The 16,677-nt window shown below is 50.0% G+C and overlaps 1 protein-coding gene across 1 annotated transcript; it reads left to right on the plus strand.

Annotated features, from left to right (window-relative positions):
* Positions 1 to 13,137: 13,137 nt before the first annotated feature.
* Positions 13,138 to 16,150, plus strand: Izumo2 (IZUMO family member 2). The gene is made up of 7 exons (XM_042700097.1): positions 13,138 to 13,372; positions 13,462 to 13,536; positions 13,695 to 13,781; positions 13,978 to 13,998; positions 14,642 to 14,722; positions 15,201 to 15,324; positions 16,108 to 16,150. Exons 1-7 carry the CDS (start codon positions 13,138 to 13,140, stop codon positions 16,148 to 16,150), a joined length of 666 nt encoding a protein of 221 aa, XP_042556031.1.
* The last annotated feature ends 527 nt before the right edge of the window (positions 16,151 to 16,677 follow it).

The following is a 16,677-nucleotide window of genomic DNA, read 5'->3' on the forward strand; positions in this document are numbered from 1 at the left end:
GCTGGCAGCCCTGCCCTGGGTCACAGACAAGGAACAGACTCCTTCCGGTATTTATTTATTGTGTGCCTACTGTGTTCTGGGTCTTCTAGACCAAAGGGTCAGTGAAAGTTGCTTAAAACCGATGGACAAGCCAGACACAGATGCTCACACCTTAGTTCTAGCTACTTCTCCAGCTGCACTTTAAGATTAGACCAGAGCTATAGCTAACACTTCTCATTTCAGCCCTGTTCCAGCGTGGAGAATCAAAACTGCTGTCTTTATTGGTTTACGTTTCAATGAAAAGAGTTTTAGCGCGGTAGGGTGGGACAGAACTGTAATCCCAGCCATCAGAAGGTAGAGACAGGTGGATTGTGAATCCAAAGCCAGCCTCATGAGACCTGATATCCGAAAAAGAACAAACAGAACAAAGTCATTTTTCATTTGGCAAAAATGGGGGAAAATATCCACTTTATCCATCTCATGTCACCAACTTGGATAATAGTTTGGTGAGGTTTTTTAATTTGTATTAAGTATTTATCATCTTTTCAAGAGAGTGCTAATTATAGCCACCCTTTATTGGGAGATTTTATGTAGTGGCACTGTTTTAAATATTTTATACCTGGGGACTCATTCGGGACATACAACACACAGACAGGTGCTGCTGACAGTCTCCCCTGGCAGGCAAAGAAATGGAGGATCCAGATGCATTTCCGGTTGTGCACCTGGCTCAGCCTGGCTGAGATGAGGACCTGTCTTTGGGGCTTCAGCCTCAGCCTTCAGCACCATGTTTAGAAAAATGGTTCCCTGCCCCAGAGGTGCCAATGGAGCAGAGCTCCGGGAGACCCCCGACAATCTGCAATTTATCAAATTCCCATATTCTGTGGTTTGACCTTCATCACAATGCACGTTGCCATTTTTATTGTATTTATTTACTTATTTATCTAGCACCCAGGCCAGGTCATCTGGCTAGGCCATTGCTCTGCCTTTTGAGCCAAATCCCCCCAATACACACACACACACACACACACACACACACACGCGCGCGCACGCACACACACACACACCAGCCACCAGCCACCACCATGGCCTGGGAAATCTGGAGGCAGGTGATGACTTCCCGAGAAAGCCCCGCCCACACGAACACATGAATGTAAATGAGCTGTAGGGAGAGGTAGCAGGAATATCACGGGAGTAGATTCCTTCCCGAGGGCGTTGCTGTCCTATAAAAGGGAGCTGGACCCAGCCACTCAGCAGATTGTGTCCTGTTAGGGTGCAGGTTGCACACAAATGCAGGTGCCTTGGCCTCGGCCTTCCCAGCCTCCAGATCTACAGACAGACACAATCTTCTTTTCTTTATGAATACCCAGACTATGGCTTTGTGTCATAGTAGCAGAACAGCTAAAGCTTGGTGTGAGCTTATGGCAGTTACATTGTTCTAGATCTTTCTAGAAGCAAAATGCTTGGTGCCATCCTCCATTCCTCTTCTCTTCACCTTCCCTATCCACTCAGCAAACACATAGGGCCAGAATCTGACTCTGGTCTAATGCTCACTCATGCTGGGCATTGTGGCTCACACCTGTAATTCCAGCTACTCAGGAGGCTGAAATCTGAGGATCATGGTTCAAAGCCAGCCTTGTGCAGACAAATCCCAAAGACTCTTTTTTTTTTTTTTTCTCGGTTGTGGAGCCTGAATTCTGGGCCTGGGCACTGTCCCTCAGTTCTTCAGCTCAAGGCTAGCACTCTACCACTTGAGACACAGCAAGGCCACTTCAGGCTTTTTCTGCTTATGTGGGGCTGAGGAATTGAACCCAGGGCCTCATGCATGCAAGGCAAGTACTCTACCACTGAGCCACCTTCCCAGCCCAAATCCCAAAGATTCTTATCTCCAAATAACAAAAAAGCCAAAACCAAAGGTATAGCTCAAGTGATAGAGCATCAGCCTTGAGTGCAAAAGCTATACAAGCACAGGAGGCCCCAAGTTCAAGCCCACCAAACATGCATAGAGTTACAGAGATATTTCAGGATTTGTGGAGTATAAAGAAACAGGGTGGTATTCAACACAGGAAATTCCAACTTGCTCTCTTACTTAATGAATAATGTATCATGGGAGCTTTTTTTTTTTTTTTTAAAAAAAAAGTCCTATATTTAATTCACCTTGATCCTTTTTATGCCTGCATAATATTCCGTGGCCACTGTTTATAGTGCCTTTGACACCTCTCCATTTAGTGAAACTCTAAGTCCTTCTACTCTGTCTTAAACCCTTGTAAATAGCACTTAACCTGCCACTTCCTTATAGCTAGAAGGCATGATGCTGGGCCAAAGAGCAAGGAGAACACAGTGATTTTAATAGACATGGCTGAACACCCGCCCAAGACAATACTGTTTTCCTTCTTAGGAAGAAAAAGGAAAAAGAAACTAATCCGGTCAAGAATTTATTACCCAGCTGTTCTGGGTGTGGCCATGCCCTTTCAGAGGCACACCTAGACTTGCCTGGCCAGGGGGCACAGGTGCACAGTCTGTTCTTTGTGCTGCTGATTCCTCCTCTGCCCCCTGTGCCAGTGAGGCATTACTAAGGCTTCAAACCCCACCATAAGCAATGCAGCAGATCAGGGACAGTAAGTTTATCTCAGGACTCTGGAGCTAACGTGAGTCACTCAGGAACTGGTAAGGAGCAGCAGGTATGTCTCCCTCCAAAGTTCAATGGGACTTTCATGTGGATGTGTAGAGAGATTCTGGAAACATACTCTACCATGAAAAAGGTAAAGTCACAGCTGTTGCCTAGTGGCCAATCTGAAAGACAGAAGTTGGCCTGTCATCCTAGCTACTCAGGAGGCTGAGATCGGAGGATCGTGGTTCATAGCTAGCCTGGGAAAGAAAGTCTGTGAGACTTTTATCTCCAATGAACCACCAAAAAGCTGCAAGTAGAGCTGTGGCTCAAATGGTAGAGCACTAGTCTTGAGTGAAAAAGCTCAGGGACAGTGCCTAGACACTGAAGTCAAGTCCTAGTACCACCAGAAATAATAAAGGGGGGCGGGGGGCTGGGACGATGGCTCAGTGGTAGAGCGCTTGCCTTGCATGCCTGAGGCCCTGGGTTCGATTCCTCAGCACCACATAAGCAAAAAGAAAAAGCCGGAAGTGGTGCTGTAACTCAAGTGGTAGAGCGCTAGCCTTGAGCTGAAGAGCTGAGGGACAGCGCCCAGGCCTAGAGTTCAGGCCCCACGACCGGACCCAAAAACAAAAAACAAATAATAATAATAATAATAAAAGGGAAAAGAAATGAGGGAACTGGCAATACCCAACAAGCACAGGCAGTTCTGTGCACCCAGCTTCCTCCTGTGGGAAACGTGACCCCCAATCTCTCTCAGCAGCCTGCCTGTCATGTCCTCCCCCGCCCCCAGACTCCCTTCCTCCCCAAGCTGGAACCCCCTCCTGTTCCTGCCAAGTCCTCCTCCTATGCTGTGGACTCACCCTCCCTGTGGCTCTCTCCAGCCAAAGGGCAGGGAAGCCAGTCTGTGTCTGTTTCCCTCATCTGTAAAAGGGACACAGTGATCAATCAGCACAGAGTCATCTGAAAGCAAACTGCATTCTGGGCTCTGTCTGAAAACATTGGCATATTGTCTCTGCTGGGTTTCAGACTCAGTCCAAGGCACCACCTCCAGGAAGCCTTCCCTGATTGTTCCCAGTGGAACCCATCCACAGGCGGTGCTGCTCACCTGTGTCCCGGGCTGGGCTGGGCTGGCCTCAAGGGCCGGGTCCAGGCTGGGCTGGGCTGGGGCTCCTTGTGGCCTGGCATGAGGGGGGGGATTGTTGTCCCTCAGCTTTCCAGAAGCCTCTGAGCATGTGTATGGAATGCAGGCGGGATGGACAGATAAGGGCGGTAGATAATTAATGAGGCTGGACAGCAGGCAGGACAGGCCAGCAACCTGGAGACCAGGGTGGAAGCCACCCATGCTGCATCCCCTTTCGGGATCTATTTGCCCGGCCACTCCCTGCCTGTTGCCACCCTCCTGGCCCTGGAGCCGCCTCTCAGCCTGAGTCCACACCAGGCCCCTGCACCTCCAAACACCGTCCACCCCCTTCCTCCACCGTCCTCACAGCGCTGGGCACAGCCAAGCCAGCCCTGAGGACAACTCACAGCATTGCCCAAGGGTCCTTTGGCCTCTGTTAAAACTCCAAGACAGGGCTGGGAAGGTGGCTCAGTGGTAGAGCGCTTGCCTTGCATGCCTGAGGAGGCCCTGGGTTCGATTCCTCAGCACCACAAAAGAAAAAAGAAAAAAGCCGGAAGTGGCGCTGTAGCTCAAGTGGTAGAGCGCTAGCCTTGAGCTGAAGAGCCGAGGGACAGCGCCCAGGCCCAGAGTTCAGGCCCCACGACCTGACCCAAAATAAATAAATAAAGCTCCAAGACAGCCGAGCACTGGTGCTCAGTGCTGTAATCCTAGCTACTCAGGAGGCTGAGATCTGAGGACCACAGTACAAAGCCAGCCCAGGCAGAAAAGTCCATGAGTGATTCAGGCCCTGAGTTCAAGCACCATGACTTACCAAAAAAATATATGTGTGTGTGTGTGTGTGTGTGTGTGTGTATTTAATATCAGCTTTTCTTTTGCTTATACTGATGATCTTCAAAAACATCTTTGTTTATGGTTAAATAATACCCCATTGTGAATACATACTGCACCCCCACTCTGACCACCTGGGATGGTGATCTGGAAGTTTCTCATAAAACAACTTTATATATCAACATCCCCACCCACTCTCAGGTATTCACCTGAAAGAATTAAAACTGGCTACACACAAGGGATGTCTTTGTGAAGCTTTCTGAACTGGCTGGCCTCAAATCTCCATCCTCCTTTGCTCAGCCTCCCAGGTCGCTAGGATTACAGGTGTAAGCCACCAGCAGCCAGTTTCAGTCTGTGAGTTTGGGCAAATAGTTACACTTCAATATGACATCTCTGTGCCCAAGATGTCTACCCTGTGCTCCCCATCCACTCCCACACCCATCCACAACTCCACCCATGTGGAGTTTATTTCTTTTCATCACCCTGTTATTTTGTTATGCTCTAGACTTTCCTATCAATGAAATCCTAAGGTCGGCAATCTTCTGTGTCCTTTTTTATTTTCTTGACTGGACAAAGCCCTTTCAATAGTCACCCACATTGTAGGAGAGGTCCTTAAAAATGCCTTGATTGCTGGGCGCCAGTGGCTCACGCCTGTAATCCTAGCTACTCAGGAGGCTCAGATCTGAGGATCTCGGTTCAAAGCCAGCCTGGGCAGGAAAGTCCGTGAGACTCTTATCTCCAATAAACCACTAGAAAACCAGAAGTGGCGCTGTGGCTCAAGCAGTAGAGCGCTCTCCTTGAGCTGAAGAGCACAGGGACAGCGTCCAAGCCCAGAATTCAAGCCCCACGACCGACAAAAAAAAAAAATGCCTTGATCTTTTTCATTGCCAAATAGTATTCCATGGTACAGCCATGTTTGTGTGTTTCTCCCTTCTCCTGGGAGAGTTCTGATTTGGGGTTGTGATGGATAAAGTGACTGTTAATCTTCCTGTGCAAATCCCTGGACACTGGTTTTATTTCTCTGGCAGTAAATATTTAAGGGTGTGTATTTCTTGGTCACAGTATGGGTCTAATTTACTTTCAGAAATGCCAGGTCTGCCCTCTGAGCTGCCTGTGTGACCTGGGGCTGTTGGGACAAATCACCACCAAGTTATAGGCTTGGAACACCAAAGATTTATGACTTTATCATTCTCAAGGTTGGATTTCAAGCTGGGTTTTACAGCATGTTTTAAGGCGTGTTCTGGGCTGTGCTCTGGAGGCTCTGAAGGAGAATCCACTTCCAGGTCCCTGGAAGCTTCCTGAACTGGACATTTTTCTACAATTTATGGCCACATCTCCCCAACATCTGGCTCTGTCATTTACCTCCTTTGTCTTCTTCCTTAGTTCCTTCCCTCCCTCCTTCCTTCCTTCTCTCCCTCCTAACTTTCAGAGCTCAGGGCTCCACACTCATTTGGCTTGCTCATGGTTGGCAATCCACCAGCTCAGCCATACGGGCATTCCAGCTTTTTGCTGGTTAGTTGTAGACGTAGTCTTGTAGACTTTTCTGCCTGGGCTGGCTTTGAACCATGATCTCCAGATCTCACCCTACTGACTAGCTGGGATTACAGGCATGAGCTACTGACTCCTGGCCGATCCGTCCAATTCTAAGTGATTCACAGCCACAATGAGGCTGGTGCTTTCCCATGCCTCCTAGTCAGATATTCCACGTTCCCAGCCTCATAGAACATTCTAGAAGCTTCCAGGAGGCACCACCACTGCTCTGCCTCTGGCAGTGGCTGCTCCCTCTAAGGTGTATTATGCTAAACAGCCACCATCCCCCTGCAAAGGAAAGCAAAAAGAAGTCTTCATCACTATCTCTATCTGGCAAGGTGTAAATACTTATTACATTTTTTTCTTTAAAGTATGGAAGTGCCAGGTGGTGACTGTGTCCAAGCTGGCACTCTGGGGGCTCTGGGACTCTCTCTGACCACATTATCTGAAAAAATACACACACACACACATATACACACACATACAATGCTTCTTTCCAGAGAAACAGGAGGGAGACAGGAAGCCACAGGAGGATCACGGGTCAGTGAGGACTCAACACCTTTGGCTGCAGGTGTGGTTGGGGCCTGTGTGGGGAGGAGGTCAGTCCCATCCTCGTTACCTGCCCAGCCACACCCGTGTCCTCCCCAGTGTGTCCTTCCCTGGGTGACAACCACCTCCCTCCCGTCCAGGTCCCAGGAGACAGGTCACTTCTGCTCCCCTTAGTACAACCCTGCAGCCCAGGCTCCCCTCCCCCCACCATGTGACCACGGCGTGGCAGGCAGGAGGTCGGCAGCAGGAAGCGTGTGTGCAGGGGACCCAGGGTTCGAGGCTCAGCACGGTAATAAGAGACAGATGACAATGAGCAAATGCAACAACAAGGATTGCACGCTGCCTAAGATGGCCGCCATGTGCAGGACTCAGGCCTGGAGTCTGAGATCATGGCGTCGGCTGGGCCTTGACACCTAGGCAGGAGCCGGGGATGGCTCCAAATGTGAGCCAGGCACTGGGGGCTCCCGCCTGTCATCCTAGCTACTCAGGAGGCTGAGATCTGAGGATCATGGTTCAAAGCCAACCCAGGCAAGGCAAATCCATGAGACTCTTTTTTTTTTTGGGGGGGGGGGGTCTGGTCCTGGGGCCTGAACAGGGGGGCACTGTCCCTCAGCTCTTCAGCTCAAGGCTAGCGCTCTACCACTTGAGCCACAGAGCCACTTCCGGCTTTTTTTCTTTTTGCTTATGTGGTGCTGAGGAATGGAACCCAGGGCCTCAGGCATGCAAGGCAAGTGCTCTACCACTGAGCCACCTTCCCAGCCCTCCATGAGACTCTTATCTCCAATGAACCACCAGAAAACTGGAAGTGGCACTGTGGCTCAAGCAATAGAGCGCTAGCCTTGAGCTGAAGAGCTGAGGGACGGCGCCCAGGCCCAGAGTTCAAGACCCACGACTGAGGAAAAAAAAAATAGTGACTGGAGCCTCCACCATCACCAGCCTCTGCTGCTGGCTCATGGCCTCCTCTGTGCATGTGAGACACAGGGAATCCTTCTAGATCATTCTGGCTCAAAGCCCATGACCCTCCAGCCTCCACAGCTCTTGTGCTAGAGGACAGACATGCACCACCACGCCTGCCTGGTGTTCTTTGCACCAGGCACGCGCTGTATTGAATTTGGGGCCCACCCTGCTCCAACATGACTTCATCGTCAGTGACCCCAATTCCAAAAAAGGCCCTAGAGCCTGTTCTTCCTAAAGAGGAGACAGAGGCAAGGCTGGAGTCCCTCCCGCCTGCTAGAGGCCAAACCACAGAACTTTCCAGTCAATGTGGATAAACAACTGAAGTCAGCGGCTCCTTCAACACCTCGCAGCTGGGAGTTCCCTAATTAACAAACTGTCCATTTCAGAGTTTTGCCTGGCCAATGAACTGCTCCCAGAAAAAAAAAAATTTAGTGCTGATCCTGAGGCTTGAACTCAGGGCCTGGGCACTGCCCCTGAGTTTTTTTGATCAAGGCCAATGCTCTACCACTTGAACCGCAGCTCTACGTCTGGTTTTTTGGTAGGTAACTGGAGACAAGAGTCTCAAGGACTTTCCTGTCTGGGATGACCTCAAATCAAGATCCTCATATCTCACCCTCCTCAGTAGCTGGGATTATAGGCATGAGCCACCAGTGCTTAGCTTATCTTTTTTTTCCCCCCCTCTGGTCCTGGGACTTGAACTCAGGGCCTGTCTCTGACATTCTTTTTCTCAAGGCTAGTGCTCTACCACTTGAGCAACAGCTCCACTTTTGACTTTTTCAGAGTAGTTTATTGGAGATCTCACAGACTTTTCTACCTGGGCTGGCTTCTAACTGTGCTCCTCAGATTTCAGCCTCCTGAGTAGCTAGAGTTACAGGTGTGAACCACAGATGCTAGGCGCTTTTTTTTTTTTTTTTAATGTTTTGGTGGGAAATCCTCCTCACTTGAGCTACTTGGGTATGGAAAACTCTTCTGGGGAGATTCTGGGTGACCACAGTCCCACACAAAGGCCTGTTCCTTTGATTGGCACATGAGTCTTTTTTTTATTCATTTCCAGTTCAGAAGGGATGCCAGGCACCAGTGGCTCACACCTGTAATCCTAACTACTCGGGAGGCTGAGATCTGAGGATCACAGTTCAAAGCCAGCCCAGGCAGGAAAGTCTGTGAGACTCTTATCTCCAATGAACCACCAGAATGTCAGTCTCGTATCTCCAATTAACCAGAAGTGGCTCTGTGGCTCAAAGTGGTAGAGTGCTCACCTTGAGCAAAAAAGGGCTCAGGGACGGTGCCCAGGACTAGAGTTCAAGTCCTGCAACTGAAAAAAAAATAAACCCTCCCAATCCAGTTCAGAAGGTCTCCATGAAGGACACAAACCCATCAGTAACTCATGGAGGTAAAATACAAAGCAGAGAAGAGAGTGGGAAATGGTGGAGAGGAGGCTGCCCCGCAAAAGTGGATGGCCTGGGAGAGACACAACTCTGCAAGACCTGGGGTACGATCCCCTCCCCTCCCCTCCCTTCCCCTCCCCTTCTCAGAGGAGCTTTAATTGTTTTTTCTCCCAGCTCATTTCCCCGTTTACAAAGGCGCAGATTAAATGGGAGGGACTGGCTCTTAAGAACTCACTCAAGAAAGAATGTTTCTGCCCTGTCAAATCCATGAGATCTGCAGCCCTGAGAAGCCAGGACAGCTGAGGGAGTGAGGAATGGCCAGATCCCCATTCCAGGGAGGGGGGGAGGGGGAGAGGGTCTGCCGGACCTCAGCTGGTCACAGCCACCCTCTCAGCTGCCTGATTTAGAGGAAAGACACACACACACACACACACACACACACACACACACACACACACACACACACACACACACACACACGACTGTACCTGACACCAAAGCCCAGCCCCAGGGTTTCCCACACATCAGCCCCCAGATCCAAAGGCAGGGCCTCCTCCAGCCCCCCAAAACTTCCCTGTGCCCCCTGCCTTGTCTTTCTCCCCCTTCACACAATTTCGGCTGGCTTCATTGTTCTATTTTCACCCATCGCAAATGCACTTCTTTTTGTTGGTAGTAGTTGTGGGGCTTGAACTCTGGGCCTGGGCGCTGTCCCTCAGCTCTTCAGCTCAAGGTGAGCATTCTACCACTTGAACTACAGCACCACTTTCAGTTTTCTGGTGGTTAACTGGAGATAAGAGGCTCACAGACTTTCCTGCCTAGGTTGGCTTTAAACTATGATCCTCATATCTCAGCCTCCTGAGCAGCTAGGTTACAGGCTTGAGCCACCAACACCCACTACAAATATCTTTCTTAGGTGAAGTTCACCCTCAATTACCCCTCACTGCTCCCCCCAGAAACTGAGGCACAGAGTGATCTGTGGCTCTCACACTTGAAGGATTAAATCCCCCACCCTATTGTCCCTGGCCCATACAGATGCCAGGCAAAATCCCAGGTATGAGTGAACTTTTGAAGTGCAGCCAGAGCACTCCACCTAAGACCGGCTGTAAACGTCCCATTGTGGGCCCAACTGAAAGGCCCCCACCTTCCTTGATCTAGTCGATTTTTCATGAACCTCTGCCTCCTTGCTCAGACCTCCTATAAAAACCCAGCTCCTGTTCCAACTCTCTGGTACAACTTCCAAACACGTGGAAAGGTCTGTGCCCCTCACTGTTCCTCAGTAAAAGTCCTGGCCTGTTGATGATCGAGTCTGGCCTGTTCCCTTGTCCATTCTCCTCCATTTTCCTACCAACACTGAAGCTATGGCTCACCGCTCATGCTGGCAGCCAGGCTGGGCACAAAGGTTGCCTTGGCCTGGGCAGGGCGTGGGGCATCTCCCCCAGCGTGGCATCTGGGCAGGCGTGGTGCTGCCCTGGGGTGTGTCCCCGTGTCCCCTCATGGGTGTGAGAGACACTGGACAGGAGAAGAGGATGGGACACAGGACACAGCGCCACCTCTGCCTTGGGTTACACCAGCTGTGGCTATACGTTAATCACACAGCACATAGCACAGTGATCATTTTACTTAAAAAAAATTATTTTGGGGGCTGGGATGTAGCTCAGTGGCAAAGCGCTTGCCTAGCAAGTGCAACATCCTGGGTTTGATCCCAGGATATATATATATATATATATATATATATATATATATATATATATATATATATATACATATATATACATATATATATAAATAATTTCATTATATAAATTTATTATATAAATATTTATATAAAATATATTATATATATTTTATATATATAAAATTATTATTTTTGTGCCAGTCCTGGGCTTGAACTCAAGGTCAGGGTGCTGTCCCTGAGCTTTTTTTTTTTTTTTTCTTTTTCCTCAAGGCTGGAGCTCTACCTCTTGAGCCATAGCTCCACTTCTGGCTTTTCTGATGGTTCACTGGAGATAAAAATTCTTGCCCATGCTGGGCACTGGTGACTCACGCCTATAATCCTAGCTATTCAGGAGGCTGAGATCTGAGGATCTCGGTTCAAAGCCAACCCAGGCAGGAAAGTCTGTGAGACTCTTATCTCCAAGAAACTACTAGAAAACCAGAAGTGGCGCTGTGGCTCAAGCGGTAGAGCACTTGCCTTGAACTGAAGAGCGCAAGGACAGTACCCAAACCCAAAATTCAAACCCCACGACCGACAAAAAAAAAAAAGAATCTTGCCTAAAATACTAGCTACTGAAGAGGCTGAGATATGAGGATCAAGATTCAAAGCCAGTCCAGGCAGGAAAGTCTGTGAGACTTATCACCAATGAACCACCAGAAATCTGGAAATGGAGCCATGGCTCCAAGTGGTTGAGTGCTAGCCTTGAGCAAAAGAACTCAGGGACAGTGCCCAGGCCCTAGGTTTAAGCCCTAAGACCGACAAAAAAAAAAAAGTTCCACAGACTTTCCTGCACAAGCTAGCTTCAAACCATGATCCTCAGATCTCAGCTTCCTGAGTAGCTGGAATTACAGACATGAGCCATGGCTCATGGCACCTGGCCTTGCTGTCTGTAGTCCCTATGTGTTTGTGGTGATTTGTTACACAGCAGTAGGTGCCTGTTACACTGTCTGGCCCTAAACCCTCAGGCAGGGAGCAGTGACAGCTTCATCTCTCTGAGTTACTCCCAGATTTGAGGCCCAAGCTTGGACATTGTAGGAATCCTTAGCAGTGTTGGTGAATGTCTCTCAATGGCTGGTACATAGGTACTTGCTCTTTTTTAAATATAATTTTATTGTTATTGTTAAGGTGAGTACTTATTCTCACACCCCGCAGTGTGGTGTGGCCGTGTGATGTCACTGGATAACCAGCACTTGTCCCTTGTGGGCAGAAGCATTTAAGGTGACTATGGGATTTATTCTTTTCCCCTTCAGCCATAGCCCAGCCCAGGATGTGGGAGGGGGTGGATGGAGAAATGGGTCATTTAAAGCTGAGATGGGGGGCTGTGCCATCCATTTTCACAGCTCCTAATTCTCAGACAAGGAAGAGGGTTCAGTCACCATCTCAGGCCCCATCTCCCGCTGTGGTCTCCGTGGGTGCTGCAATGGGCTACTCTGGGACTGAAAAGTGTTGTGGCTGGAAGCTAAGCCCCACTGCCTGGGGAGACTTTCTCTGGGATACGCACGCCCCCTTGTGCTGTGATGGCCCCATTGCGCCTGAGGGATGCCTTCCTTAGCCCTAGCTAATTTATCCCATGGAATTCAATTCACATGGTATCAATTAAGAACACTAGCTGTGTTGGGCCAGTGATGTTCAATCAAAATACAATGAGAGATTCTTTTTTTTTTTTACAATGAGAGATTCTTAAGTGATTTCAGGCTTTCCTCTAGACATATCAGGAAAGTAAAATGAGTCAGGTACTGTGGCGCATCCCGGATAATTGGGAAGCAGTGATTGGGAGGAGCAGAGTTGGAAGCCAGATGAGGGAAAAAGTTAACCATACTCCCATCCCATCTAAAAGGGCATAGCGGTCACATCTGTCATTCCAGCTACAGACAGTGTAACTAGGAAGATGGCAGTCAGCTTGTAACTACTATAAAAATGGTCAATGAGATATTTTACTCTCAGGAGGCTGAGATCTGAGGATCATGGTTCAAAGCCAGCTCGGTTCATCTCCAATGAACCACCAGAAAACCGGAAGTGGCGCTGTGACTCAAAATGGTACAGCACTGGCCTTGAGCCAAACAGCTCAGAGACCGTGCCCAGGCTCTGAGTTCAAGCTCCAGGACCAAGAGGGAAAAAAAAACAAAAACAGACAATATCCCAAAACAGAATGTGTATGTGTATGTATATACATACATATGTCCTGTGTGTACGGAGTGCGTGAATTCCAAAGGTATGAAAAAAAACTCCAAAATCCATAGCCCAGTTGTTCTTGCAACACTAGGATTTGAACTCAGAGCCTTGCACCTGCTAGGCAAGCACTCTACCACTTAGGTCACGCCCATGCCACACCCCCAGCCCTTCTTTCTTCCTATTGGCCTGGAACTCTCCTGGCTCCTAAGGCCACGCCCATCCCGCGGGGCAACTTGGCAGCCCGGCCCCGCCCTCCAGGGCCCCGCCCCATAACGTCACAGAGCCCCTCCCCGCCATGCCTGCAGCCTGGGCCCTGGCGCTGGTCGTGTGTGGCCTGGGCGGCCCGGCCGCCTGGGCCTGCCTGCAGTGCGACCCCTCCGTGCAGAAGGACCTGCAGGAGCTGCGCTCCGCGCTCGTCCCGGCCCACTTCCCCTCCGAGGGCCTGCAGGAGCGGGCCCTGACCCTGCTGTCCGGCATGGAGGGGCCCTTCTTCAGGGACTACGCCATGAACGCCTTTGTGGGGAAACTGGGTGTGTGCTGGGGTGGGGCCGGGAGGAGAGGGAGGACCCTCTCGAAGTGAGGGGGGACCCCCTGGCATGTCCTCCCCTCTCACCCCCAGAAGTAGATCGCATGGAAGGCATCAGGGCCCTTATCAAGAACGAAACCCAGGACTTACGGACAAAGTCTCTGACAGGTGGGACAGGAGGGGCGGAGGCTGGCTCCAAAACCCTGACATCAGACCGGGTCTCCCCAACAATCTCTGATTAGGGGTGCTTGGACGGTATGTGTGCAGGGGAGCTGGGGAGGGCACGCTGTCCCCATTCCACAGTGGTCCGGGCCTTCTTTCCCCAGACCTTCCCCTCCTGGAGGCGCTGGTGGGCTTCAGGGAGAGAGTGACCAAGGAACTCAAGAAGGCTTTGCGCTCCTATGAGATGAAAGGTGCCTTTCACTGTTTCCCAATCAGATCCCCTCCTCCTCTTCCCCTCCTCCCAGCCAGCCAGATTTTTCACCTCCCTGTAATATTCCTTTCTTTGCTTTCCCCAGACACACTGCCCACTCCTAGATCCATCCCTCCCCAATTAAATTGTCAGACCCCAATCCCAGCCCTGCTCACCTAGTCTCTTGTGTCTTGCAGCCTGTGATCATAAATTGTGCCGTGAGTCCTGGATTTTTCGTCTCTTCCTCCCTTCTCCACCATCCTGCACCTTTTTACCCTGTTCTTCCTCCCCAATCCAGCCCAGCTACCACATAGCCTTCCAAAGCCATGATTCCTGAAGATTCAAAGCCTGCCTGTTGGAAGCAGATTAAACTGGATGTGCAAAGAAATCATTTTCCAGAAGGCAAATCAGGATAGGCTAGAACATGCTTCACCAATGAATAAGCCCTACATTCTGAAGTCTAGTACAATCAAGATGTGCATCTCTTATTGAGTGCTGGTGCTCACACCTGTAATCCTAGCTGAGATCTGAGAAATGCAGTTCAAACCTAGTCCAGGCCAAAAAAAATTTTTAAAAAGTCTTTGAGACACTTATCTCCATTTAACCAGCAAAAAGCCAGAAGCTCCTAGGCCCTGAGTTCAAGTCCCAGTTCAAGTGTATCTCAACACACACACACACACACACACACACACACACACACACACACACACCATTATTTCTCATGGGATTTATCAGTACATTTGACCACAGTTAGTCTTCCAGGCACTGCGCTTCCTACAAAATTCATGGGTCCAAGGGGACTTCATCTCTTCTCCTTTCCACCCCTGCTAGCTCTGCCTATCCTCCCTTTCCCCTGTATAGGCTTGCTCAAAGAAGAGGTCTTGGACTGCTTAAACTGCCAGAAGATCACTTCCATGTGTATCAGGAACAAATACTGCTTTGGTAAACTGATGGGCCAGGGATGTGGACAGCCATGCCCCCTGCGAGCCACGCCCCTCGAGCCACACACCCCTGCAAGCCAGGCCCGAGGCTCCCCATTGCAGCCTGAGGTTCTGCCCTTAACCAATGGCTTACAGCATGGCCAACAATTTGCTCCCACATTCTAAGAGTCACTGGGTAGTCATAAGCCAGCCCGGCATGGTGGCTCAAGCCTAGAATCTGAGGGATGAGAGTAGACAGCCCAAAATACTATTCCTGAGGCCACCTATAGGGTTGGCTAGTCATGAGTGGGTACGCACACCCACACACCCCCACCACACACACCCCCACCCACCAATGGTACTGTCAAAGCCCTGGAGACCAAGTGTAGAGACACCTTGAAGCCTAGCCTTGTCCCTCCCTGGGGTGGGAGGCTAAGAGAAGATGGGTGGGGGAATGTGAGTACAGAAGGAAAGGGCTCTCTCGCCCTCCCCCCCCACAGTGGACGGACAGCCTCGCATGACCCTGAAGTACAAGGACAGCAACTATCAGAGTGACATGAAGTTTGTCGGCATCTCTGTGTCTGTGCTTGTGTCTATCCTGGTCTTCCTGGCCATCCTCATCTCGTGAGTCAAAGCCCCTCACCCCCAGTCCCCAACTGGGCCCTTAAAAATGACCCCACCCAGAGGGGTACTGGTGGCTCATGCCTGTAACCCCAGCTATTCAGGAAGCTGAGATCTGAGGATCCTCAATTGAAGCCAGCCTGGGCAGGAAAGTTCATGAGACTTTTAGCTCCAATTCACAAGCACAAAGCTTGTGTGGAGGTGTGGCTCAGGGAGTGGAGTGCCTGCCTACCAAATGCAAGGCCTTGAGTGCAAACCCCAGTACCCTCCGTGGCTAAGGAATGAACGAGCTGGGCGTTCCTAGCTACTTGGGATTCTGGAGTTTGGAACCTTTAGCTTGCTAGGCAGGTCATCTGCCACTTCAGCCATGTGCCCAACTCTAAAAGCTTTAGTTAAGCTGTGTCCCTGTGGCTCACACTTGTAATCCTTGCTACTCAGGAGTCTGAAATCCGAGGATTGTGGTTCAAAGCTAGCCCAAGCAGGAGTCTGTGAGACTCCTCCTCCCCTCCAACCCCCAGGTCATGGACTTTGAACTCTGGGCCTGGACACTGTCTCTTAGCTCTTCAGCTGAAGGCTAGCACTCTACCACTCTGAGCCACAGTGCCAGTTCCAGTTTTCTGGTGATTAATTGGAGAGAAAAGTCTCACAGACTTTCCTGCCCAGGCTGGCTTTGAACCGAGATCTCAGCTCTCAGCCTCCTTAGTAGCTGGGATTACAAGTGTGAGCCACTGATGCCCAGCGTTGGCTCAAAGTTCTCTAACCTCCAGACTTTTTCTCTCTGACCAGGGCTCTCACATACAGGGAAAACCGGAAACTCCTGCTGCGGTAGGGTGGTGGTTTGGGGAAGGCTTGTAAAGGGAAAGAAAAAGAAGTTTAATAAAATAGATGACAAATTTCTTTTTTTCTTTTTTTCTTTCTTTCTTTTTTTTTTTTTGGTTGGTCATGGAGCTTGAACTCTGGGCCTGGGCGCTGTTCCTGAGCTCTTCAGTTCAAAGCTAGTGCTCTACCACTTGAGCCACAGCACCACTTCCCGTTTTCGCTGGTGGTTCATTGGAGATGAGAGTCTCACGGACTTTTCGGCCCAGGCTGGTTTTGAACCAAGATCTTCAGATCTCTGCCTCCTGAGTAGCAAGGATTACAGACATGAGCAACCAGTGCCCAGCCAGATGACAAATTTCTTAATGCCTCTCTTTACCAGGGACCAGTCTCACCCACCCCGACCCCCACCCCCGGTGTCTACCTGTTTTTCTTTGTCCTTCCTTGTCTTATTTTTTGTCAGTTGTGGGGCTTGAACTCAGAGCCTGGTCATTGTCCCTAAGTTTTTTTTGCTCAAGACTAGCACTCTACCACTTTGAG

This window comes from Dipodomys spectabilis, unplaced genomic scaffold, assembly GCF_019054845.1.
Source record: "Dipodomys spectabilis isolate Male_0828 unplaced genomic scaffold, ASM1905484v1 ptg000266l, whole genome shotgun sequence".
Classification (NCBI taxonomy): Eukaryota; Metazoa; Chordata; class Mammalia; order Rodentia; family Heteromyidae; genus Dipodomys; species Dipodomys spectabilis.

Excerpts from the sequence above, each read along its gene's own strand:
- Izumo2 (XM_042700097.1), top strand. The coding sequence starts at position 13,138 with ATGCCTGCAGCCTGGGCCCTGGCGCTGGTCGTGTGTGGCCTGGGCGGC. Across the intron at positions 14,723-15,200 it reads CAGGAACAAATACTGCTTTG|TGGACGGACAGCCTCGCATG; the intron begins GTAAACTGATGG and ends CCCCCCCCACAG. Across the intron at positions 15,325-16,107 it reads TTCCTGGCCATCCTCATCTC|GGCTCTCACATACAGGGAAA; the intron begins GTGAGTCAAAGC and ends CTCTCTGACCAG.